General features: G+C 41.3%; 5 protein-coding genes across 7 annotated transcripts; 2 read left to right on the forward strand and 3 right to left on the reverse strand.

Moving 5' to 3' along the window:
* Positions 1–1,794: 1,794 nt before the first annotated feature.
* On the forward strand, positions 1,795–5,663 carry LOC135622618 (uncharacterized). Its single transcript, XM_065124621.1, has 5 exons — positions 1,795–1,949; positions 2,053–2,563; positions 3,242–3,742; positions 4,565–4,726; positions 5,314–5,663. Exons 2-5 carry the CDS (start codon positions 2,366–2,368, stop codon positions 5,422–5,424), a joined length of 972 nt encoding a protein of 323 aa, XP_064980693.1. The 5' UTR covers positions 1,795–1,949; positions 2,053–2,365; the 3' UTR covers positions 5,425–5,663.
* Positions 5,664–6,558: 895 nt separating this feature from the next.
* On the reverse strand, positions 6,559–10,865 carry LOC135622619 (transcription initiation factor TFIID subunit 11-like). The gene is made up of 4 exons (XM_065124623.1): positions 10,563–10,865; positions 9,211–9,298; positions 8,656–8,755; positions 6,559–7,052 (listed from the first exon to the last, which is right to left on the reverse strand). Exons 1-4 carry the CDS (start codon positions 10,844–10,846, stop codon positions 6,925–6,927), a joined length of 600 nt encoding a protein of 199 aa, XP_064980695.1. The 5' UTR covers positions 10,847–10,865; the 3' UTR covers positions 6,559–6,924.
* Positions 10,866–12,076: 1,211 nt separating this feature from the next.
* Positions 12,077–13,387, reverse strand: LOC135622617 (probable purine permease 4). Its single transcript, XM_065124620.1, has one exon. It carries the CDS (start codon positions 13,378–13,380, stop codon positions 12,253–12,255), a length of 1,128 nt encoding a protein of 375 aa, XP_064980692.1. The 5' UTR covers positions 13,381–13,387; the 3' UTR covers positions 12,077–12,252.
* Positions 13,388–14,907: 1,520 nt separating this feature from the next.
* On the reverse strand, positions 14,908–21,174 carry LOC135622620 (YTH domain-containing protein ECT2-like). 3 transcript variants are annotated; one of them, XM_065124625.1, is made up of 9 exons: positions 20,817–21,174; positions 19,999–20,063; positions 19,706–19,850; positions 19,551–19,627; positions 18,416–18,865; positions 17,757–18,293; positions 16,925–17,137; positions 16,234–16,389; positions 14,908–15,625 (listed from the first exon to the last, which is right to left on the reverse strand). In XM_065124625.1, exons 1-9 carry the CDS (start codon positions 20,842–20,844, stop codon positions 15,509–15,511), a joined length of 1,788 nt encoding a protein of 595 aa, XP_064980697.1. In that variant the 5' UTR covers positions 20,845–21,174; the 3' UTR covers positions 14,908–15,508. The 3 variants fall into 3 exon arrangements, with proteins under 3 accessions (XP_064980697.1, XP_064980696.1, XP_064980698.1); XM_065124624.1 differs by lacking the exon at positions 20,817–21,174 and adding an exon at positions 20,165–20,801; XM_065124626.1 differs by lacking the exon at positions 20,817–21,174 and adding an exon at positions 20,165–20,801 and having other exon boundaries at positions 19,999–20,085.
* Positions 21,175–22,749: 1,575 nt separating this feature from the next.
* Positions 22,750–24,839, forward strand: LOC135622622 (large ribosomal subunit protein eL43z-like). Its single transcript, XM_065124628.1, has 5 exons — positions 22,750–22,866; positions 23,380–23,419; positions 23,497–23,585; positions 24,398–24,480; positions 24,560–24,839. Exons 1-5 carry the CDS (start codon positions 22,864–22,866, stop codon positions 24,621–24,623), a joined length of 279 nt encoding a protein of 92 aa, XP_064980700.1. The 5' UTR covers positions 22,750–22,863; the 3' UTR covers positions 24,624–24,839.
* The last annotated feature ends 5 nt before the right edge of the window (positions 24,840–24,844 follow it).

Genomic DNA, 24,844 nt, shown 5'->3' on the forward strand with positions numbered 1-24,844 from the left:
AGTTGATGTGAGTGACAATGAAGTTGCGGCATACTGCCGTGGCAGTGAACTCGTGGTGCAAAAGCCGAGTCAAACGGATCCAATTCAATCCTTTTCCTCTCGCACGAGTAGGTTCTTAGCTTTCTTTTCTCCTGGTCGTCCTCCAACTTGTCACAGTGCATGTGTACCTATTCCGGGGATCTCATTCTTAAGGAAGAAGCCATCAGCTAAGTCAACATAACGTCGGTCTCCTCCTTCGGAGTCATGTGTTGCGCATGGCCTAATTGCGGTTCGGTGGCCTTTGGTCGAAGTCGGAATGCTCGGCTCACCTGTCCGAACTCGGAGTAAACTCCATGCATGACGACGTCGCTGCCTGCTTCGTTCCGAGAGTGGTGAAAACGTGAACGCTATATATCTCTGACTTCAGATATAGAATATTCACACAGTTAATGTGAGTCAGTTTAAGCCTAATCAAGATTCTCTCCGTTCCAAGGAAGCAACACATGCAGACCATATAGAAATGGTGAGGAAGGAGCGCAGCGCTTGCAGAGTTGGAGATGTTAATGGTGGCAGCAGTACTCGATCGCTGGAGTCAGAAGACCGACGCAAATCATGTGAAGCATCCAGTGACAGGAAGAGACCGCCGCCATTGATGGTGAGGCGAGAATACATCCAAATGAAAATGAAGCATCCGATTACTACTTAACACTGTCCAAAGATATTGACTGCGGATTTCTCTCTTTTTCGTTCTTGACTTTGTTTGGGATACTGCTGAAATCTTTAGATATAGGGGGAGTACAGATCTAGTAGTGTGATTGCATTTACTCATATTGGATTCTCAAGGGAAAAGAAAGTAACAAGGTTTTGAGATAAATGGTGGTTCAAAAACTAGTTCATTTCTCAGACGCAATATGGCAAACAGATGGTCGTCATGGACGATAAGCCCAATTTCTTGGGCTGTAGAACACAACTAAAAGAGCTTATCGAATCAAAGTTGCTGCGGCACCTTTTGGTCCATCCATCTCCAATCCTCTCTGATGGAGAAGTACTATAGCTTCGTCATTAGACAGTCAAGTGATCAAAGTTTTGAGATAATTAGATTCCATGAAAGCTTGGCCAGGCCTTGCGCTGTCCAGCGATGCCGCCAATGTGCTTGCGTTGATGTGCCAATAGAGAGCCTCAGTGTGTCATGGAGTAATCATCAACTAGGGTTTCCATAAAGCGAGAGACACTTTTCTCATCATGGAAGAGTCCAAGAATTATTGGCCACCCACATCATGGCTAGATCCAAACTTCTTCTAGAAGTGCAAGCGATGGCCCTCTCCTGTGTGCATGGACAAACGAACGGACAATGGACTCATGCATGAACAAGATGACATTCACCCAACAGAGGTGCGCTGTGTTCATGGACAAACAAACAGACGATGGGCTGATGCATGAACAAGATGAGATTCACCGAACAGAGGTGCACCGAAGGGGAAGGAGAGGACTGATGCAGTGAGTGGCCCAAAAGAATGGGCACATCAACAGAAGTCCATTAGAGAGGGAGGTGTCCGGGAAGAGTCTACACGAGAGAAAAAAAACCCAGTAGACCCACACAGCTGTCGTCACCTCCCCGAGAAGAAGACGATGGGTGGTGGCCACAAAGCTGTTCGATCGTTGTCGAGGTGGGGACACAACTCTCCTACAGCATCTCTGCAATGGAGCAGTCAAATGGATCCCTCCAAGAACAACAACAATGGCATGAGCCATTTCGAATAGTTAGAGACGGTGGTTCAGATGGATCGGTTCAAATTTGCACTGGCAAAGCCAAAATCTATGCAGCTGAAACAAGCACGAACGCACAGTAGATGATGGCAATCAACTTGCACTCCCGAAGGAGTAACGAGAGCGAAGAACTCTGCAACCACCATCGGCACCTCATGCAACAGCAACAGCAGCAGCCTGTGATGGTGGAACTATTCGACCAGGTAGTAGAACGCTTCATATAGATTAATCACACACCCGCATTTATGTCGGCATCTTGAATCACCTTGTCTTGTCTGTCGGGAATAATACTGTATTGGTGCACAGGGGATCCAAGAAATCCAACCAGCACTGCGTCTAATTTTGACCATCCGACCAAAACAAGTTGGAAGAGAATACAGGGAAATTGTTGTTGTGCTCTTCCTCTCCATTATTGATCAGTGTAAGCTTCCGTGCAGTCACTCCATTATTGATGTCATGGAAGGACAAGATCTAATTGTTTGAGCATGATGACGGCAAGGGCAATGGAGTCAGGTGGTCCCGGTGGGTCATCCGATGCCACGCCGCCCGATGTTGGCTGAGACAACACAAAGCTCTTCTCTTTATATCGGCGGCAGGCCCCCCCACCTCGGATGTGTTGATGCACAAGAGCCACTACAGAGAATATAGCAGTCAGCAAGAGGGGAAGATGCACGAGCTGCCAGCCATGTCGCAGGGGGGCTTCTTGCAGGAAGTGGCGGTCGGCAGCTACAACATCCACTACTCCCACCTCCCGCTCCCCTACGACGACGATGACTTCCTCCCCGGTCTGCACGTCGACGCCGAAGATGCCAGCTTGGTAATCTTGCTCCCCTGTGTTAATTCTCTCCAATAAATCCGTTCCATTATCTGCTTCGGTCGATCTGAGATCAAAGAGTGATGGAGGGACGTTAAGATCAACATACATGTTAACCTTCCACAGGAAGCGCCACCTTCTGAAAGCGACCAAATTGGAATTGTTTAGTTCAGTGGGACGCATCTATTAGATCATACAAGCAAACTTTTGTAGCTCAAAACCAAATAAAAAGAGAGATTTTTTGTTGTTGTTGTTGTTGGATGCTATGATGTCAAAGAAAAATGAAGAGAAACAAAAAGAGGTGGGTGTCATTGTGGCTGCCATGGTAGAAGTAGAAATTTCAGATTTAGGAACTCGCAATCTGGATTATCATAGTTGGAATGACTTGAAGAGTTACTATGCTTCCTTTAGCATTCACCAACACACACACAGTCTCAATTTGAAAGAACAGTAATGAGTTAAAATCTGAACACCTTGTGATCAGTTTTTGTACATGACAACCTTAATGAACATTTGTGTGCCTAAATATAATTTGTTTTGATTACACGTAAATGTGTATATTATAGATCAAAAAGTGTAATGAGTGCTTCAGAGTTAAAATCTACATATGATTGAAGAGCAAGAATTTACTTCATTGAGATTAGAAATCTTTTCCTTCTAACTTCTGGATTTTTGTCATAGGGAATCATGTTTGATGAGCAGGTGAAATCAGAATATGATATGGGAGGAGGAGGAGATCTATTCAAAGCTCCAGAACCTTTCTTGGTAGAGGCAGAACTTGAACTAGATCCCATGGCAACTGCCGTGCCCATCATATACGGCGGAGGTGATGTAATCACAGAAATAATCAAGGTTGCAAGTATGGAGTCAATCCAAAATGATCATCTAGATGGCTTATTCTATGAGTGCAAGAAGGGCCTTCTGGAGGAGTCAGAGATCGAAAATTCAATTTCTGAACTTTTAGATGTCAAGATACCTGCAGTACAAATTGATGAGGTTCAGCCTTCAAAAGATCTTAGCCAAGCAGATGGATCGATGCAGAAGAGCATTAGTTCGGGGTGTTTAAATTCAGTGGAATGGGTTCCCAGAAGCACTATGAGACCAGAGTTCTTTGATTTCCAAGAATTAGATTTTGAAGCTGCATTTGGTTTGAAGAGATCATATAGCGAGAGAGATATTCGGGTATAAATAATCATTTTTCTAAGTGCTTTTTATTGGTTCTCTTTTTATTTTGCAAATATTTTCTTCTAATTTGTGTACAATTACAACTGAGACAGGATATGACATAAGCTCTCTTCTTTCCGAAAACTTTAGAAAATGAGAAGCAATGCCTCGATCCTCTACTTTTCGATTTAGAAAGTTCACTTGATGTGTATATTCAACTATTCTCAGCTTGCATCATGTAGGCATGTCATATGAATGTACTGAATTCTCAAGGATGCTCTGTAGCAGATTGGTAGGTTTGAGTTTGAATATTTTTTGCTTTAACACTAATGCTTATCATATTGGATAAAACTGTCAACGACGAAAACCAGAGTTTATAAAAATGGAGGTGTGGAACTTACAATGTTTCATATGTTTCCCTTGAAATAAAAAACTTAAACAAGTCCTTGATCAACATAAATTGTGTCATGTCGAATAAGTTTTCATCTCATTGGTCTTAGAAGGCTGTAGACGAAACATCGAGTCATGCAATACAAACTAATGCATGATTAATGACCACAGCCATCATAGATGTCGGAAAGAGTAGACGTTCAGAAACAAAATAACTAAGTAGTATCTTTAACTGAAGTACTAGATTTATGAGTTTTGTCGCATGGTGGGAAAGAACTCCATGAATTTAACTTCTAGACCAGTGAATATATCTTTAAGATGCATCACTTACCCATCCGCATGCAATCACAGCTGACAGCTCACAGCTAATTAATATCACAGCAATGTTTAGATGTCCCTCGTAATTTCTACACGATGAACAAAATAATCGATTTCGAGTTTTTGTGGCAGAATCTTGGAACTAAAAACACAAGGATTGGAAGTACAACTGCCGTATGTTCTTCCTTTGAGCAGCTCCTAACCATCAGTGACCTTAAGACTGAACAGCGGCAGCTAAAACTTTCCAGGTACCGGGAGAAGAAGAGCAAGAGAAACTTTGGCAAAAAGATCAAGGTATGAACTTAGTTGAGTTCTATTCCATATAATTTTCTTTCTTCAGAAAGTAAAATCTTCAAGAAATGATGCTTCTGTTTCTATAATCACCGCCAGCGTGCATCACCTTTCCTGGTTTGCACATGAATAACCGGAGTCTACCTCAGATAATATTTTTCTACTTTGAAAGCCACACAAAGCTTGAAGTTCCATAATTTTCTATCTATCTCATAAGTAACAATTAACAATGTTCAGAGAGTAAATTTGATGTTTTAAGAACTTTTTGACTTAGATGTATACAATCTAACTATGACTTGTGCCACCAATGATCTCATTTCTCATAAAGCTCATAATGAGCTAACTCATAAATCATCAACAGTTTTTGTTTGTTTTACCCATAATGATGTTGGAAACACTTGTAGGTTGATCCCTTGCATTGTAATCTTGTATCATGTCAAATTAATTCATAAACCACGTAGAGTGATACTACAGAAAATGGCAATGAAACAAGACTAATACATGAGAATTTTCCAAGTGCATCGTATTCCCTGCTAGCTTTTATCGACATAATTCGAGTAAACAGCAAGTGACACAAAGGTATTTTGCAGTATGCTTGCAGGAAGGCTCTTGCAGACAGTCAGCCAAGAGTTCGTGGAAGGTTTGCAAAGACCGAAGAGTGTAAACATGTCGATGCAAGCATCGAAGCAGACAAGCTGTAGAAGTTGGCAGCGGCTCACGCTGCTCCCTCGTGTTGGAAGAGCTTTCTCTGCAAGAACAAATGCCCCGAAATAGTCAACCTCATAAAGCCAGTATCAAATGAATAGATATCTCTGCTTGACACTGGGAAATCTTCGATAACCACCCATGGGGTGTATGTAGTAAAAGGCTTTATAGGGAGAAATGAAGCTGTGTTGTAGTTCTGTACAGGTAATTTGAATAAAAGGATGTTCATAGTGAAGACGCACTAACGCCACCGATGATTTTGGCACTTGCATGTCCTTCCTGTTAAGACACCCTTCACAGTTGAAATCTCTGATATCTGTCTGGCACTAGATGAGATCATCAGGACCGCGGAGATGTTCATCGACAGGGATGTGCACCACCTGTAGGTTACTTGGGACATGTTGAGCCTCAAATCAGCATCAACATCAGATTAATCTGCTTGGCGATTGCTGGAAGTTGCAGAGAGCACCCGCGCTTGTTTCTGCTCGATCTATTCGAGTGCCTGCTGTTCGTGGACTGCAACCAACCACCAGGCTAAAATGGACGTCATCCACCAAAGAAGAAAGCACTCGAAATAAGTGAACCATCTCGATAGCCAGAAACTGATACAGAGGTGGAAGAGCGAGCCAATGGTGATACCCACCACCAACGGTGTTTCTTGCTCCGAAGCCGTAGTTATAATTCCCATGACAGCATCCACAAATACTGACTCCACGCTTAGCAAAAGCAAGCTTTTCAATTCCCATGTAAAGAAAGCACCAGAAAACAAATCAAACAACATAGCTTGGAGGGATGGAAGAATTTTAGCCTGTGATAGTTTTATCCCGCGCTTTAGCATCACAATAAGAGTCATCTTCCCTGTGAGCTCCAACCCCATGTTCTTTGACAGCGCACCAGATCAAACCATCTGATTGTATCACAGACTACAATTATCCAAACACAGCAGCTGAAGACGATCACTGGAAGAGTTGAAGCAGTTTACTAAACAGCAGGTAGGTTCAGGCAGATAATGAGGCTGTCGCTTTCTTTTGACGCAGCCAACGTTGACAATTCAGAGATGGAAGTTGCAACAAAACTAAACATATCATTTTGTGGAACTTTAATCACACATCGCAATTAACAATTCAGAATAAAGAAAAACTACAAGACAATTATACCACAAAATTAAGTGTCAAAATTTAGCAGCAAAATATGTTAGCAAGAACCAAATCCTTTTTGACTTTTAGCAGACAGCAATTAAGCGGTGCACATCCTTACCAAAATATAGAACAGTTGAGGAAAGTAGATTTAGCAGTTCTTAGCATTTACAATTTTGCCTTTACAAAAACCATGAATCTTGTGGAGAACCAAGGCAAGTCACGGTACCAGCCTTTATGTCCAATCTCCCAGTAGCACATCTTATACGATGATTAGAAACGTTGATCTCAGAGGCAATATCTCAAGAAATCTACAACTTCCAAACGAAGATGATCTCAGAGGCACCAATGACCTAAATGCTACCGGAAAAGCCTAGGCACTGATCTCTTCGGTATTTTTCCTTCGAGCTTGAGTCTTCTATATGCTTCTCTAATGTGGCAAGGCCTGATTGGCCCACTCTCCTTCCTTTCTGTCATCACAATTCTAGCTGCAGCATAAAAATGTGTTAAGCAAAATTCAGAAACAACACAACTGCATTATTTTTAGCATAAATACATCATTTGCAGACCATACAATGGTAATTGATGAAAATGCTCGAGTGAAAGCTGTAATGTGCAGTAAGTTGCATGTCTCACATGTGCCAGGTCATGTCAACCAGAGGCAGTACAGTTCATATCAAGGGAGTAAAAGTTGCATGTCTCAGAACTGACAGGTAGTACACAGTTCAAATCAAGGCAGTAAGTTGAGAGTAAGTTGCATGTCTCAGAACTGACAGGTAGTACAGTTCAAATCAAGGGAGTAAGTTCAGAGTAAGTTGCATATCTCAGAACTGACAGGTAGTACAGTTCATATCAAGGGCATTCCAACACATAATGACTTGAATAGAAAAGTTGTCATCCAGTGCCAACAAGATAGTCTCTGATTTGTTTCTCCCCATACCTGGTCAGGTTATTACATCTTTCTCCACCAATTGATCACTCTTAAAATAGAAACAAGAGCCTTTCTAGTCCCTGTCTTAAGTAACACTTTGATAAGCCATCACTTAGGACTCAGACTTGACTGAAAACAAGATTTAAATCAGAACCAAATAAATAAATATTGGACTGTTTCTAATCCCAAACCATAAAGCTAAGAGTTTCAAACAAAATATGATTTAATATCCCTAGCAAAAAAAGTAATCAAACTCAAACTCATGATTACCCGATATATCATAAACAACTAAACTAAATCCTATGCCAAGAACAGTCACTTTCCAGAAGACTATTGAAAATTAATCAGAGAAACCATATAAACAAAACAAAAATAAAAAGAAATTACAACTAAAACAATATTGTACTTAACTCTAAATTTATTTGCTAAACCTAACTATGACACACCTAGGACTTCACTCAATTTGTCCTGTGCTACATTGACTTTCTATAGCTAACAATGGGTTACACTATCCAGGTCTGGCAAAAGTAGACATCACTAGACTAAGCGTATTAAAAGATAAAAAAATAATATTAACCTTTAGCATCTTCCAACCAGATCAAATGCATACAAATAGAAAAACAAAAACATGTTTTCACAGAGATCTTCATAATGGCAAGAAGTGAGAAAAAGAAGGTGACATTTTAACCAACGAAGCAGATTAAGTACAGGATCATGTTTGAAGAAAACATAAAATCACCTTCACAATTAGTGTTTAATAAGAAGAAAATTATCTGGTGATAAGTAAACATAATTAGGGTAAAAAAGAAAATTCAACATCTAAATCTGGACCTCTATGTCATGAATGTGTCATATTCTTGTTGAATGGCCAATCCTACATGAAGATATAGACCCTCACTTGTTCTGTTGACTACACATGACTAGAAGATCGTGCATGTAGGATCCATGAAAGAGTTGTTTTCTTGTACAACAAAGATAAAGTGGCAACAGAAGACCAAAGTTTGAGACTGTTCATTATGCTCTAAGAATTCAACAGAGCTAAAAAGCACAAATAAAAGAGAAAAATAAGGAAGCAGCTGCAGTGAACAGAATCAACTTGCATACGGAATCAGATAAAGCTCACTTAATTTAACTATTACTCTTCAATACTTGTAACTTGCCTGTCTCAATCAGCTCCCCAACAAACATTTTTGCTATTCCAGACACCACTATGGTCATTGGTATAGAAATCTTTTGGCTTCCTGTGATGCTTGTTAATAGCTGTAGAAAAAAAGATCACAATGCATGTTATAAAGAAATAGCTAAACTAGCAAGCAAGAGAATAGTAAGTGGCATATTACTAATTAACTATATTTTGCTGCACAGTTAAGATTCTTGTACATGATAAGAAAGTAGTGCATCTCAAAATAAGAAATAATAGAACTAAAAAGTTCCAATAAGGTAGTTAGGCAATGTGAAATGAAAGAAAATTTTATGTAATAAAAGAATTTTGAACTAATCATAGGACCTAAAAATTGTCGATTATTAATGGTATAATATCTAGAAAGTTATGTCTCCTACTCTTAGTTACAACCTATTGATCAAAAAACAAAAAAGATGATAATGCAAGTCTCATGCTTATCTCCTAGTTTGATGAATAGGCATGACACCCCTTGAAGCATATATGTCTTCACGTTTGCTCCTAAATGGCAAGTTGAGTGAAACGGTAAACATACCCTTCTCATGTTAGCTTTCTGAAACCCAGATCTCCTAAACGACTCATAACGACTCATTTGCTCCTCCGTAAACTGGGAAAGTATTGCCCTGAAAGTAAATCGATGTAAGCAACGAAGAAACAATGCATAAAATCATTTACTCAAGAATGATCTGCAGAATAAAGTGCAACCGACATGAAATAAAGGAAATCATAGACTCACTCAAGAAAAAAACTTGGATAGCAGATGTTCACGGCTAATTACAGATTACCCCCGTTGTTAGGCTTCATTAGCATCTCGATCCCTAGACTTAAAAAATTTAAATTGGAATCCTTATAGTTATAAAAGTAAAACATCAATCTCCATGTACCCTAATATCGTCGGTTTTATTGATGGAAGTACGAAAACAATATGCAAAAAAATAATTTCAACATCTCGATTATGTTTTTTGTGGTGGCGGACGATACTACCGCTGGAGTCATGGGTGATTGTTGTGGATAAAGAGGGAGAGCGACTACGAGGGGTGAGACGACAATGTAGATGCAGAGCATCGGCTCTGTGTCATCGTCTCACCTCTCGTCGCCGCTCTCCCTCCTCATCCAGCGACGTCGTAGTCCACCACCATCGAAAACGTAATTAAGATATCAAAATTACTTTTTTACCCATCGATTTCGTAGTTCTATCGATAAAATCGACGACATTATGATAAATGAAACTAGATGTTCACTTTCATAATTATAGAGATTATAATATAATTTTTTGAAGTCCTCTATTATATGATAAATTTTTTAAGTCTAACTATAGGGGTAATAGTAGATATTTGCTACGTTTACTTGATGAAGAAAAAATTAATTTCAACCCATTATTCTAGAGCCACAGAATGGCAGCTATTGCAGATCTGAGAAAACTGGCAACAAAATTTTCAATCCTCGAGCTCAGAGATATCAGAAACCAAGTCATTCCGGGACAAACCTGCATTACCGTTTGATATGATATCCTGAAGGTAGAGCACCATAGCTCCTCCAAACATTGTCTACGAGAACACGATTTGAAGATCCGAAACAAAGCCATCTAAACGGATCTCAGCGACTCCTAATTATTTAAAGTCATTCAAAATAACCAAGAAATCAAATCCATGAATAAAAAAAGAAACAGCATGCTCCAGATTAAAGCCCTAATTTCAACCAAATTATCTCAATTTCCTATTTTTCTTTCTTGATCAAATTGAAGATCCCAAGATTGGTGCAAATCAGATTCTACGGAGCTAAAGAAACGGGAGAATTCCCTAATAAAAAATGGTTGACACCAAGATCAAACATCAATGAACACCAACATGATTCTTAGAGAGGGTTTAGTGTGGGACAAGAACTCACTGCATCTTGACCATCTTATCAGGGTCGCCGCCAGAAGGGAGCTTCCCGAACTCCACATCCATATTCTCCTCCTCCTCCTCCTCATCCTCCTCCTTCCCTTTCCCACCACCGCCGGCGGCGGGTGCGCCCGGAGGAGCGGAGGCCGGGGGCTGCGACCGGGCGTCGGCCTCCTCCTCATCGCCGTCTACGGCGTCAGCAACAGCCACGGCATCCTCCTCGGGAGGAATGGGCGACTCCGGCGGCGACTCTTGCTCTTCCACGGCAGCCTCGAAAGGGTCCTTCATCCTTTCCGCCTACCCAAACCCTCGCACTCACCGCTATTTATAGTTTCACTTTCCCGGTCGAGGAAGGCCATTGGATTGAGAGGCGGTCCAAATCGGGCCGGTTGTTCGGCCCAATAGATAATGGGCCTCCAATTTTGCTATCTCAACATTATTTGAACATCTATCCTTTCAAATCTTAGAAATAACATATTTACCCTTTAATTAATTAATATATATGTGTATATATGTTAATATTTTTCCCCAAAAAAAATCAAGTTGAATATATTTGTCACATTTTTATTATTTTAACCAATTATTTGGCCCTTTATGCTTCCTCAAAATTTTTTAAGAAGATATTGATATCATCTTTGGTTTCAATATCATATATAAATTATTGATGAATTTTAGTAATTATTAGAAAAGGACCCGTCTCTCTCGGTCACAGCGTTCAGCCTAGCTTGTGTCGGTACGTTGTTGCAGCAGTAGCATCAAGCTCAATCGAAGCTACTGCTCATTCTATTAATGACTTGTCATGCTGATGCCAAGAACAAACACTACAGTGTCCGGAATATGATGTTCACCATCGGGTATAGTGCTTCATGGTATCTTTTCTCCAAGTCTTATGCATATCCCTTGCAGTCACCACTTTGTCGCAACCTTAACACTATGAAAGCTTGTTTATCGAGTTAGTCAACTCTCCCGTGCTTGTCATCTGATCTCACGCGCCTCGACTGTAGCTAATTCTCATGCTAGAAGGAGGGAATATTATAGAGCTCATGAGAACTGCATGTGGTCGTTGTCAAACATTCTTGGAGTTTTGTGCTCATTGTCCCCTTCGATTGGTAAGGACTTAGTGATCTACTAAGATCGAGGAGGGCTTTGTGTTCCATCACTGGTTTTAACGCAGTTCGAAGTTGTACGTTTCCCCCTTATCAAGGATGCTGATTGCAGAGACAGTGGAGGATGTATTTGTTTGATGTTGCTTACACCATTTGTTTAGTTGTATACATGCAATTGCTGGCTTCTATTTTCTATGTCATCAAAGCTCAACTTGCAATAAATGTTAGTATATTTTATCTAGGGTTGAGGAACCAAGGAGAGGAGGAAGAAGAAGAAGAAGAAGAAGAGACCGAAGCCAGAGAAGAAGCTTGGATGACAGTGGACAATATGTTTCCTTGTGGTGGTTGACTAACGTGGACTTTCAAGAGAACAACTAGCAACAGTAAACCCCATGGCCATAACATTCTTGCCCTCTCGACCAACCACCTTCCTTGTTTGTAGACCATCCATGACCTTCCACCTTGTTTGAAGGACTGGCCACCATTAATATTTACACCATTCTGTATACCCAGAAACCCTAATGCAGTTGGGGAGAGAGAGAGAGTTATTGGCAGAGAAAGGAAAAGGAAGACGCATCTTTGCACTGTTCAAGTGTTCTCATCAACTCCACTCCCACCAGTACCCTCTGTCTTTCCCGTCTCCTTCCTTCCCGTCATTGCCATTACCGTCTCCTCCTTGTTGGTGCGCGTTCCGTACAGATAGGAAGCGAAGCCCCAGAGGCAGAGCAGCATGGCCACCGCCTTGGAGCCGCCGAACTCGTCGCCGAACACCAGCACGCCGCCCAGCACATTGACCGGCAGCAGCGCCGTCATGCAGATGCCGCTGTGGACCGAGGACGTCAGGAACACCATCCCCGCGGTGCCCATGAAGCAAAGCTGCCAGCTCGCTGCGGTGGTCCCCACCACCACCCAGTAGTGGGCGGCGCCTAGGTCCCAAGCGTCCTCCCTCCTCCACCCTCCGCTGGCCACCATCCCGGCCGCCGCCAGCGCCGTCGCAGACGCCTCCATCAGCAGCTGCACCTCCACCGCCGTCCTGTACCCGTTCACCCCTCGGTAGACGAGCTGCATGACCGGGAGGTACACCGCGAAGAGCCCGGCGGCGCCAAGGGTGGCGGCGAAGCCGAGGAAGAAGTGGCCGCGGTCGACGCCGGCGGAGTGGTCGCCGGACGAGTTCAAGGCCAGAAGAACAGAGCTAAGTGTCAGCAGAACGACACAGTTGAGTTTGGAGAAGGTCAAGGGATGGCGGATGAGAAGCGCCGAGAGGATAAGCGTGAAGCCGAGCTGCGACGAGAGAAGGAGCGAGGAAGTGGAGACCGGAAGGTAGGACACGCCGCAGGAGAAGAGCAGGTTGTTGACGCCCAACAGGAGACCAAGGAAGAGGGACAGATAGAGGAGGCGAGGGCTGAAGCAAGAGAAGGGACGGGAGGAGGTAGAATGTGTAAGGTATATGAGGGGGAGGAGGAGAGGAAACCCGGCCGACTGGACCAGGGTGGAGACCCAGCGGTTGGAGCCGCCATGGACGAAGTAAAACCGGGAGAGCAGAGAGGAGGATACGGAGCCGAGGATGAGAGACGCGTACGTGGCAGCCAAGAGGAAGTGGTTCGACGTCGACCGATTGTTTGCTGCCTCACGGGACGCCAGAGCAGCGTCCTCGCCGTCGCCTCCTCCTCTTCCTCTTTCTTCGTCGAGTTGGGAGTGATTGGTTTGCTTCTCCATCAGATACACAGATAAAGTGGAGGGAAGGCCAGGGAAGATATATATATATATATGCACACACACACACACCAAGTTGACATGATGGTCGTTCGCCAATTCTTGTGATGCATCTCGTGAAACTTCATGATTTGGGCCGGGAGTTGGATCAGATAGACACTGACTATGTGCGCTTGTTGGGTCATACGGGAGCAGAGACGACATGTAAACCGCCGTGAGATCTATAGTGGAATTGAGCCCGAAGGCTCAAGCATGCCAGAATTAATTTGGAGATCTTTCTTCCTCTTGTCTCTCGACGTCCTAATAATTATTGATCAATATCATTCCATCTAAAAACTTCTGAGTAGAATAACATACATGTGAAACTTGAATTGATTGTATATCGTTAATACGTGGTCTAAATAAGTTCTGAATACAGAGCGTATATTGTTTATGCAGTAGCTCAACCTTATCTTTGACTAGTGGGAGCAATAAGAGGAGGCGTTCAACTCATGGTTTAAGACCAGCGGAAAGCTTAATCCACCCATTACTGCCGAGGACAAGCCATGTCGTATGGTTTTACATGGGCTCCGTACCTCACTAACAATGGAGTTGCTTTCTTCTCCTTTGTTCTTCGTAAGGTTATGTTGTCTTAGCGCAATCAAGTGTGGCTGCTTCGTGCTTTGTTTTTTGTGATCCAAATCACTAAAACCAACGTAAACATCAATCAGTATTGAAGTCAGTTCGAAGGTCTATGTCGATCATCCTTATGATTCGATGTAATATCTTGGTTTAGTCCCGTTTCGAAAACAGACAAAAATTAAGATTGATTTATAATAAACTGATGGGCATATTATTATTAATTTAATTTTTAAATATTTTGAGTCAATAATTTATATTTAATAAATTAAAATAATTATCTAATGGGTATATTATTTAGTATATTAGCCAAATCTCATTCATTATTGCAATGTCGAGGGCATCATGTTGAACGTTGACAATCTACCGTACATGAGCAGCTTTAAAGTTGATTTAATAGGCTCATCAGGTACGTGACTTCCTTGTTCTATCTGCAAGAGAGGGTAGTGTGTCTTCTTAATTAAAGGCCGCCAGGAAAGTCCGGGCAGCACAGCACAGCAAACGCCAACTTAGCACCGACCAGTCTCCAACTTGGTAGCTCCGCCCAAGAAAAAACCTATGGTGGTAGTGCGTCATGTCGCGATGGGCACATAAACCTACCCCGAGCTGTGCAGGGCACCAAACTGCACCACATGCGCATGGGAGGCACTGTTTAAGATCCGTGGGTGTCACGAGAAACGAAATCCAATGACAGACATGTTCTTGTAAACATGCTAAGTTGGCAAAGACTCGAAGGTAAAGAAAGAACATTGTGATTTCCTCTAATTGTTGAAGAGATTTACGACGCTCAGATCATCACTTTTCGACCAACAACATGTCACAATTTGAATTATAATTTACTTCATTAAAGAAGTCTCAGAGATGTTGGAGTAAGCAGAGAAATGTACAAAGGGGAAGAGAAGAAAACAAATGTAGAGGGCAGAGATTTCTTTTCCCTTGTCACTGTTTCTTCCAAGTTTGAATCATACAACTCCCTGCCGGAGGAGCAGCCTCGGGCTTCATTTTCTAGTCCAAAGCTTTTACCAACCAGCAGGATAGGGACCAGCCACCGACCCCAACAACATAGTGGCTTTCGTCCATCCGCCATCAAAAAAAATTCCATGGCGAGAGATGCCCAACAACATCCAAAGAAGAAACAAGAATCTAAATCTTTTAAATCCCCCAAGCCGAGAAAAAGAAAAGGCAGAGGAGACATTGTACAAGATCATTTTGGGCATCAGTTCAGCCAAATGCCACCATGCGCTGTTTCGGGTATACCGGTAACAGCAGTATATTTTCTCCCCAATCATTGTACAAACTGCTCATGGGGAGGTGCTCCCGAAGGCTCTTGTTTTTATTTCTTGACTGCATGACGTACTTATTTTCCTTCTTGCACACCGACCAGATTCACGGTTCTCCGATAGCAGCAATTCATGTTACTTGACCCACATCAGCCAGAAGTTCTTATGAAACCAACGAGTGCTGTGCTGCTCTATATTTCCCAGTTCGGAAAAGCATCTGATTTCCTTGAAGCTCACTTCCTTGTAGGGATCCCAGTCTGGTGATCCTCCACCTCGATTAACACAAGATTGGGAGTTTTGGACTTTGAATCATCTGTCTTTGGGACTTCGATCGGTTCGTCGTTTTTGGGCTGGAAAAGATATATCAAAAGAATAATAAGAGATCCAAGATTTTATTGCTTGGTAAGGAACACTACTAGCAGACATTGTGGGCAAATACAAATCAAAATATAAGCACAAAAAGCATGCAATTAATAGTACAAGCACTCGTGAAATGCAGTATCACCTATCAATGTAAAAACTTGTAAGGCCATCTCACAAAATTAGAATTAATATTACACACGGATAACTGACTAGCAAATGCTTGCATCAACCTTCGTATCAAAGGGGGTAAAAACGAGTTTACATTAACCTAAAATAGGAAAATTGAACACTACCCTTACGCATTTAATATCAACTGCAAACAGCTATATTAATCTTCCCAAGTTCTTAATGCAGTTAGTTGCCTAGGTGAGACGTCCCTTCAACTTAACTGATACTTGGAAGAGCCGGTTCGAAAAACCTACGGCATTCAGGGAAAAATTTCTGGAAGCAAAAATTGATAACCTAGCCCTTATGTTAAATTTCTGCGGTACCAATAATGCTTCCTTTAATCTAAATACAAACGCTTAAGACAATATCAGAAAATGAAAATATTGAAAATTAACAACCATGATACATATAGGACAGCAAATATTACCAGTGAATTAACCAAACTTGGAGTGTTTGGCCTGTTCCTCTTTTCTTGCATGACTTTCTGCCGATTCTCATAAAAGCCAAAGTCGTCCAATATGGATGTTTTGAAGGAATAGCTCTTAAAAATGCTTAACATCTCAGTACCTTGAGAAAATTTCACCTGAGGTAGAGGGATTTAGATTTTATTAGTACCACATTTAATAATTGGATAGCTTACAGAAATATGTTAGACATTACACAATTAATTATTCGCTAAGTTGCAAAGAGAAAAGTTAGACCAACAAAGAAAGCTACATAACATCAACAAAAGGATTCCTCAAGATCGCTTGAAGTACACCGAATATTTCTAAGTTAGGGATGATAAGATGGATCAATAGAAAGATTCCAAGTTAGGGATGATAAGATGGATCAATAGAAAAATTCATCTCGCAAATGGATGTTTCTGTTGCTTTAACAGAAAAGTTATTAAATTATAAAATGTCTTCTTGGAGCTTATTTGCACATAATTGTCATCCAAGTTTGTCTTTGAGAACAAAATCCACAATTTTGACAACAATTTCATTGATACCAAGTCAAAATACGGAAGACATTTCGTATGTCAAATTTCAAGAACCAGATGTTAAAAGTTGACCTTTCTCAAGATGTAGGTAAGCATTGCAATTATCTTGCAGAGAAAATTGTTTCAAGAAGCATACCTCTTGTGTATCCCTGCTGTTCGTAACAGGCTTATTGTCATTGTTCTCCAAGATTATGTGTCGAAATTGTGGATTTGGAACATCTTTAATTATGTGCCACTTCACGGGGAAAAACCCATTCCACTTGTCCTGTTGCCAAAAATCCATATCCTTACTGAAATCAACTCGGCCAGTCATTTCAGCAACACCACAAAACTGACCACTTGCATTAACCTGTGCGTTAAAATTTTTAAAGATATAAGCAAAGAGAAGAAAAAGTTCAATCACTTGAGGACTCATTACAACCAAATCACTGTCAGCATAATAATGCTTTGCCATATAAAGGGTAACATTTTGGAAAAGAACAATAAGAAATACATCTTAGAAATCCCAATGTCTATTCAAATCAAAGGTTGCACTTAAGTACACATACAGAAATGTGAACATACCCATGGAACAACACATATGGCAGCTGACAGCAATCCTATTTGCTAAACATGGCACAGAGAGAGCAAAAGAAAAAAAAAAGAACTTACTTTTGAAAGGGGGGGTTTAAGAGTACAAGGAGTTCAAGGGTGGAAGTCATAAAGGTAAAATTAACATCCTAACCACTTGGGCTGTTCACTCATTGTTATTTGTTCAACTATTGAACTGCAGTAACAAAAGTTTCTCCCAATCAACAATCAATTTAATAACAAACCTTACATGAATGTTTCAGATAGAAGTGCAGTATTATGTACTGTCAAATGGGTCGCTAGGATGCATGTGACTGCAGAACCATGAGATGCACTTGCGAATGGTAACAGGTGAATCAAGGATTATAATAAACATTAACAAAGGTAGGCCAACTTACAGAAAAGAAGAGGAAAACAGGACACTTGCTATTTTTTTCTGCCATCTTCTCTTGTGCAACTTGAAAAGCATTGTCAAGCCTTTTGTTCCCATTTGGAGTGCTTGCCCAGACATTATACTTAATACTCTTGTGAATATCATCCTCGCTATATGATTTTATTACAAAGAACAAAGCATGCTCATATTTTGTCTGGAAATCAGGACGATTATATTCATCTTTGTTAACAATATCACTCGATATGCAGCCACTATCATTCTTCTCGGCACCAAGTGCTTCCAACGGGTCAACACCAGACTGAGAGCTACTTCTGCTGCCATTGGTTCTAGGACCTCGATTCTGTTCATTCAGCAAATCAAAATCACCATGGCTATTTAGCTTATTTTTCACTTTTAGCTTCTCATCATCAACCCAGCTTCGTCCATTTTCTTTCAAGTTAATGGCACTTTTCGAATAAAGTAGTTCACCTTTCCCTTGGCTAGCATATACATTGAATTTGTTTATCGGAACATAACCTTTGGACAGAACAGCAGCAGCTCCCTGGAACCATTTATTCCATGAAATCATTATGACATGTCAAAAAATTGTATCCGATGTAACTGTTGCCTAATAAGCTAATCTGACAAAATAAAGACAACTATATATCGAACAAAATGCATTACCTTCTTCACAGGCTTGTGTGCTTGATTTTGAACTGTTATAGGATGTGACACATCAGATGCTAGCGAGGACCCTTTTGTTCCCAAGACTGATTTTGAGGTCGGCATGGTTTTGGAAAGAGCACGGGTATGAGCATGGGATGCAAGATTTGGTTTGTAATGTGGATTTGTTGGGTCCACAGAAATGCTCCCTTGAATCTCATCTGTGAAGAAAAAAGACGGGTCCCATGGGTATGCAGGTACCAACTCAGGCCCATAAGCAACTGGCTGTGGTAAAACTCCTGGAGAAACAAGTGTTTGAGGGGATACTGAACTCGGATAATATGACCCTTGGCTCAAAAATTGTCCGTCAACACCATATATAGCTCCAGGTAAGACTGGACTGTAAGGAGTATACCCAGCTTGATAGCCTGGGAAGTAGTATACAAACGAGCCATTTTCTGCTTGAACAGCCTGAAGCAAAAAAGGTAATCAAATATTGATGTGAACACTAACATCACTCGACGTGAACCTTAGAGAAGCATATGCAATGATTGTAATAACATAAAGAGCAGAAACAGCAATTAAAAAAAACAAATAAGCCAGGCTCACTTCTTTTCAGTAGTACAACAGTTTGGATCATACAGCTATTAAGTTTGACCACAAAGATACAATACCAAGCCACTTTGAGAGTGGAAGTGCTCTGATTTGGCTTTTCCACTCTTCCTATTAGTGATACCCATGTTAGATTCACAATCTGACACCCGATGTGCCCCTTTCAATTCAAAACCCATGCTGTGTAGGATGGTCTGTAAATGAAACTTGAAATTTTGTGTACGATCAATAGATGTTGGTTCAGCAATAAATCACCTTTGTAAATATTAGTTGCATAAGTTTAGAAATACTGCAAACTTCTAACTTAGCATGCAATTGGTGTAACAGAGGAGAGATGTATTTTTCTTCCATTCACAAGGCTGTTAACCCAAATGTATAAAACAAAAAACAGAAAAGGCCACAGGCTCAGAAACAGAGCAAAATTTAAAATACTGCAACAGAAAAAGGAAGGATTTCTGCAAAATTTTAAATGTGAATAAACAGATAGACATTAAAGCCAATTTTCAGTACCAAGCTTAACAAAAAGAAGAGAGTAATAACTTACAGGATGCTGAACTTGCAAGCTGTCACTTCCTTGAATGTAGTATTGATCATCCCATTCCCCCATCAAACCAGTAGATCCTGTTTGTTAATATAACTATGAGATCAAACTCAAAAGCACACATATTTAATAAATATCAATAACTTAAAAGGCCAAACCTGGATAATAGTAGCCATAGTAATACATGCCCTGTTCACCGACCAAAGGCTCTTGATCCACCCCACTTTCTTTGGTGCTGCTTCCTGCATCCCCTGAGGAGATGCAGGATGTCGAATCATATTGGCTTCCACCTTTTGGACCAGACTAAACAAAAAAACAAGCACAAGCATTAGTGCTGGGTTTGCCAAGATCAAACTCCAACAGTATCACCAAACTCAGCTGGGCAAAAACAGAAGGAAAAGATTAGGGACGCCAAAAAAATATTATCGAACGACTCAAAACTACAACATACCGTATTGATACAGTTGACCTTTGCCGGCAGATCTATCTTCAGTTTCTTCAGTGCATCCTCAATTGCTGGATCGTGAAAAGTCAAGGTCTTCAATTACAGAATGGCAAAGAAATCATTAATGATTTTCGATGATAAAAATAAAGACGTCACGGCAACAAATTACGACCATGCAGAATCATATTCACGCAACTTTCCTCCCCCACCATGAAACATGACAAGTCTTTGAGACCACGTAAAAATTCCAACTCTGTCCATTTAGCCTCGCCAGATCTCAGATCTGCAAAATCATTTCACGATCCGATCTTTGATCGTTCCAGATTCTAAAAAATTCACGGTTTATACCAAATTTCCCTGTTGTTGACGCTAGAAATGAACCCATCAAATTTCTTGCATCTAAAGGAGGCGTAATCTCTCTTTTTATCACTTTCTTTTTTTTTCGGAGAAGAAAAAGAAGCTTAATTTATACCAATTAATCAGAAATAGCTCAGGTTCCAAAAGCTCAAATCAACTATCCGACTCCGATCTAACAAAAAGAAGATAGATCATATGGTAGCTCTATCAATCGGGAGATCCAAGCAGAAAACAAAAAAAATCATTTGAGGGGAAAATTTTGAGGAAACGAGCGTCGACAACGGAGAACCGTAAATTTCTTGAATCGAAAAGTCAAGAATCTCCGAAAAAAGTCCGACGAAAAGCTCCAAGATAAAGAAAATCAATGAAGAGAAAATAGATCTGACCAGATAACAAGAAGACCCACGAGATTGCAAAACAAACCGAAGATTAAACAGGAAAATAAACAAAAATATGACACAGGATACGTTTCTCCGGCTTCGCCTTGGCGTCCATCAGATCGCACCACAAGTCTCCGCAGAAGAACCCTGAGTTACTCGTCGCCTCCAGCTCGAAAGGCGTCCGAATCGACCTACTCCCACGAGACCCAAACCCCGACCAAGGGAGCCGTTCGTCGCCGGAACCGGAGCAGGAGCCGTTTCCGACGAGCGGTGGTGGGGGCGGAGACGGAGGCGTGGGATTCGGAGGGATTGGAGCCCGGGAGAAAAAGGACGGCGAGGAGGCGCCCACGACAGTCCTCGAGGCGCGATCTAGCGGTCCACGAGGTTTTGCGCTCGGCAGCAGCAAATGGGCTCTCGTCCGTCCGATGATCTCGAGTGGGTGGGCGGACGCAGCTAAAATCTAGCGGGCGCCGATCTGGTGCCTCGTGGGATTCAAGCCGTTACGAATTCCAACCAATCAGAACGGCAACAGCAGCCCAACTAGGCGCGGTTGACTTTGTCATTTTTGGGGGTCCCGGTTAAGCTATATACAGGTGCCGTAACCGATGCCAGACTCACGCATGGTTCCGTGTACATGCATGTGTGTGATGCTGGATGTGACATGTAATGCCATCTTGGAGGTATGGCCACCTCCCGGTGGACTAACCGAAGGACTAGTGTGCCGAGTAAAACCGGCATCACGAAAAATATTTGAATCTCTCTCGAAAGATTGAGATGATATCGATTCCATGGAAGTAAATTTCCATGTCAAGTTTAGAATGGGAAGGTAATAAATCATGAGATATGCAATCGACATTTCAGATATCACGAACAATTTTGTAAAGAGATGTGCCGGTGTTACGCATGCCGTTACGTTGATGATACATACAATCCATATCCACGAACATGTTCGGGATCGGCATATCATTATTGCCTAAAATAAATATTCAGGGGATGGACCGGACAAGTTGCTCAATGCGGCATAAAATATAAGATGATGGAGGCGAAGACTTCACGGCATGCTGCCGTGTCAAATGATGACTTTGTTTAATAACACAGAGATGCTGCGCGTCCCTTTCTTTTAGACCTTCCATTAGAGGATATAAATCATCTTCGAGTTACATCACATTAGTATAAGTATTCTAAGTAGGTAATTGAGTCCATCAAATACCTTCTAAATCACAAAATTCGTAGATAAAGTCAAGTATTCTTTTGTCCATCGTTGCAAGATGCTCCATGGCATAAAATGAGTGTATGACCACGGCGCCGTTTCAGGACATTGCATTCGGTCTCTTTTAGTAGAAGACTCTCTCTCTCTCTCTCTCTCTACACTTTGCTTAGCGATGAAGCTTTGGGTGAGTCATCCATCCCAAGTCTCGGGAAATTTCCGCGAAGGACTAGGAGAGAGACAGAGAGAGAGAGAGGGGAAGCGCACCAGATCGTAATGGGTGACGTGGATGCACGTCAGGCGTTGGAACGGTGTGGCGCGAGAAGCCCTCTCTCCGACCACGTTTCGTGCTGTGAATGGTCACGGCGGCCTTGCCACTAGACCTTGCGGGTGGTAAGGTGCAACGCGTCTCTCCCGGGTTATTAAATTGCACCGGCACGTTGGTGATGGTCTACGGTGCCTGAATGCTACCATATCAACCGTCTCAGTAACTTGAGATTATTGTGCTACGTGCTTCTTTTTCTTTCCACAGGATATGTATGAGTCACTTGGCATTATAAACAACGCTTCTTTATCTTTAGGCAGGATCAGATGCTGGAGCGGATTGCAATCATACAGTGATCCATAGGTTTTTTTTTTTCTCTTTTAATAAGAATATAGGGAGAAAGTCGAGTGATGGTGGATGCGAATGTGACGTAGAATACTAAGTATGATCGGACGGTCAAGATCGTGAGTTTTGCACCACTCTAAATCTGGACCGTAGGACATCGAACGGCTGTGATTGATGGATCCATAAGTTGGAGACGGCTCAACTTGGGGCCACCGGATTAGGGTTTTGGGTTATAAGGCGTCGACGGCGATAAGGCGACTGGGTCGTCTTCTCTTTGGAGTTTCGGTGGTAGATCGGATTCAGCCTCTTCCTCTACCATGGTATGTATGCTTTTCTTATCTGGTTTCGATCTCAAGGGATGCGTTTTTTTGTTTCATCTCTGCTTTCCATGTTGTGTTCTCGTAATCCGTCTCCTCGGGGAACTATATGGGTCTCCAGTGGTGGCCTGTAGAACATACTAAAATCGATGGAAGATATTACTCAGAAGCAACTCTTTGATGGAAGAATGATCTTATGCTTCTTTGCTGAAAATTGCGTTTTCTTTTTAGAACATTTTGATCTTTTTTGGATATGGAATGACCAATTAATCAAGTCTAACAAAGGAACATACCATTTCGATATCATACGGGAGTGATCTAGTTGATGAACAGTGTCTATGCATCAGACGTGTTTCTTGATGTCATTTCACTAATTCATTGTGTTGGTGCCCTCAAATCAGCAGCATTGTCTCTTTAAGCTGTCGAACTACTAGTGATCTTTAAAAGGTTATTTTGAGTCTTCACGCTCAGTTTTTAGCACTAATAGTAGCTAATCTTTGTTTTGATGGAGTACAGACGAAGCGCACGAAGAAGGCTGGAATTGTTGGCAAATATGGTACTTGATAGTTCGATCTAAGCTAACATTCTGGCTTTGACCTCCAATGGCTTCTAATATGGTTTTTGATGCTTTAGGCACTAGATATGGTGCAAGTTTGCGAAAGCAAATCAAGAAGATGGAGGTTTCTCAGCATGCAAAGTACTTGTGTGAATTCTGTGGGAAGGTATGGCTTCTTTTGATTTGCATGTTGTTGCATATTTTGCAAGGTATCCTTGAAGCATTCTTATTCTCAAGTGTTGGTGGTGCCATAAAAAAGTTTTAGCTTAATTTAATGATCATCTTCTCTTCCAGTATTTGCAGTGAGCTTGACTAGTTGAAATGGCACAATAACTAGAGCAAATGCCATTTACATATTTAAATGAATAGTTTCATACAGGGTTTTTAATTTTGTATTGTACCGCTCGGTATGGGTGGTACATACCTGTAGCACACGAACTGCACGCTATCGAGCAGTATCAAGCTTGATACAGGGTTGTATCAGACGGTAACGATTGAAATTTCAATCGTTACTAACATGTACCTGGCAGTACCGATTGTTACGAATTGATAACGGTCTTCAAATGGTCAATTGACCGTTGGAGGCATCCTAAAGGTTTTTAAACCCTTTTCTCTTTTTTTTTTTAAATCCATTTCACTCTCATACTTTTTTAAACTCTCTTGTAAGGGTATAGTGAACCGTTCAATATATGGTAAGAGATTAAAAATCTTGATTTCATATACGGGTGACGAGGTCAATTATAGTTTTAGCTGCCCTCCTTTTAATTGCACTACATAAACATATTGCACTACCCAAAAAATATTTATCACAATGTAGTTGCTTTTCAAATTGCTACCCTCTCTCTCTCTCTCTCACATTCTTTCTGTGTTTGTCATCTTTTCATAATTGAAACCTGTATATTATTATTTGTTTTTTTCTGTCACCTTCCTATCAGTTTGAGTTCTTGATGATACAAGTTGGTTTTGATGCTTCTTCAGTATGCCGTGAAAAGAAAAGCAGTTGGGATTTGGGGCTGCAAGGATTGCGGTAAAGTCAAGGCAGGCGGTGCCTATACATTGAAGTGAGTGAGCTACTTGTAGTTTCTTACCTGTTTAGATATACAATTATTCTCTTCTTACTTACACTTCGATACTCTGCAGCACTGCTAGTGCTGTTACCGTGAGGAGCACTATTCGTCGATTGAGAGAACAGACTGAAGCGTGAAAATGCTGTCCGAGTATTATGTCGGTTTAGTGATGTCGAGCAACCGTTGACATCTTTTCCTTGACTTTCTTAATTAGTGATTTGACTTTTTTGTTTTTCATGGTAAGAGCAATTCAAGATTGTCTGACCGGTTATAATGGTTCATGGATTTAATGATTTAATACTATTGTTTGGGTTTTAATCTTTTAATATTGTAAAATCAAACTTTTTTTGACATGGGA

The sequence above is a fragment of the Musa acuminata genome, chromosome BXJ2-9, assembly GCF_036884655.1.
Source record: "Musa acuminata AAA Group cultivar baxijiao chromosome BXJ2-9, Cavendish_Baxijiao_AAA, whole genome shotgun sequence".
NCBI lineage: Eukaryota > Viridiplantae > Streptophyta > Magnoliopsida > Zingiberales > Musaceae > Musa > Musa acuminata.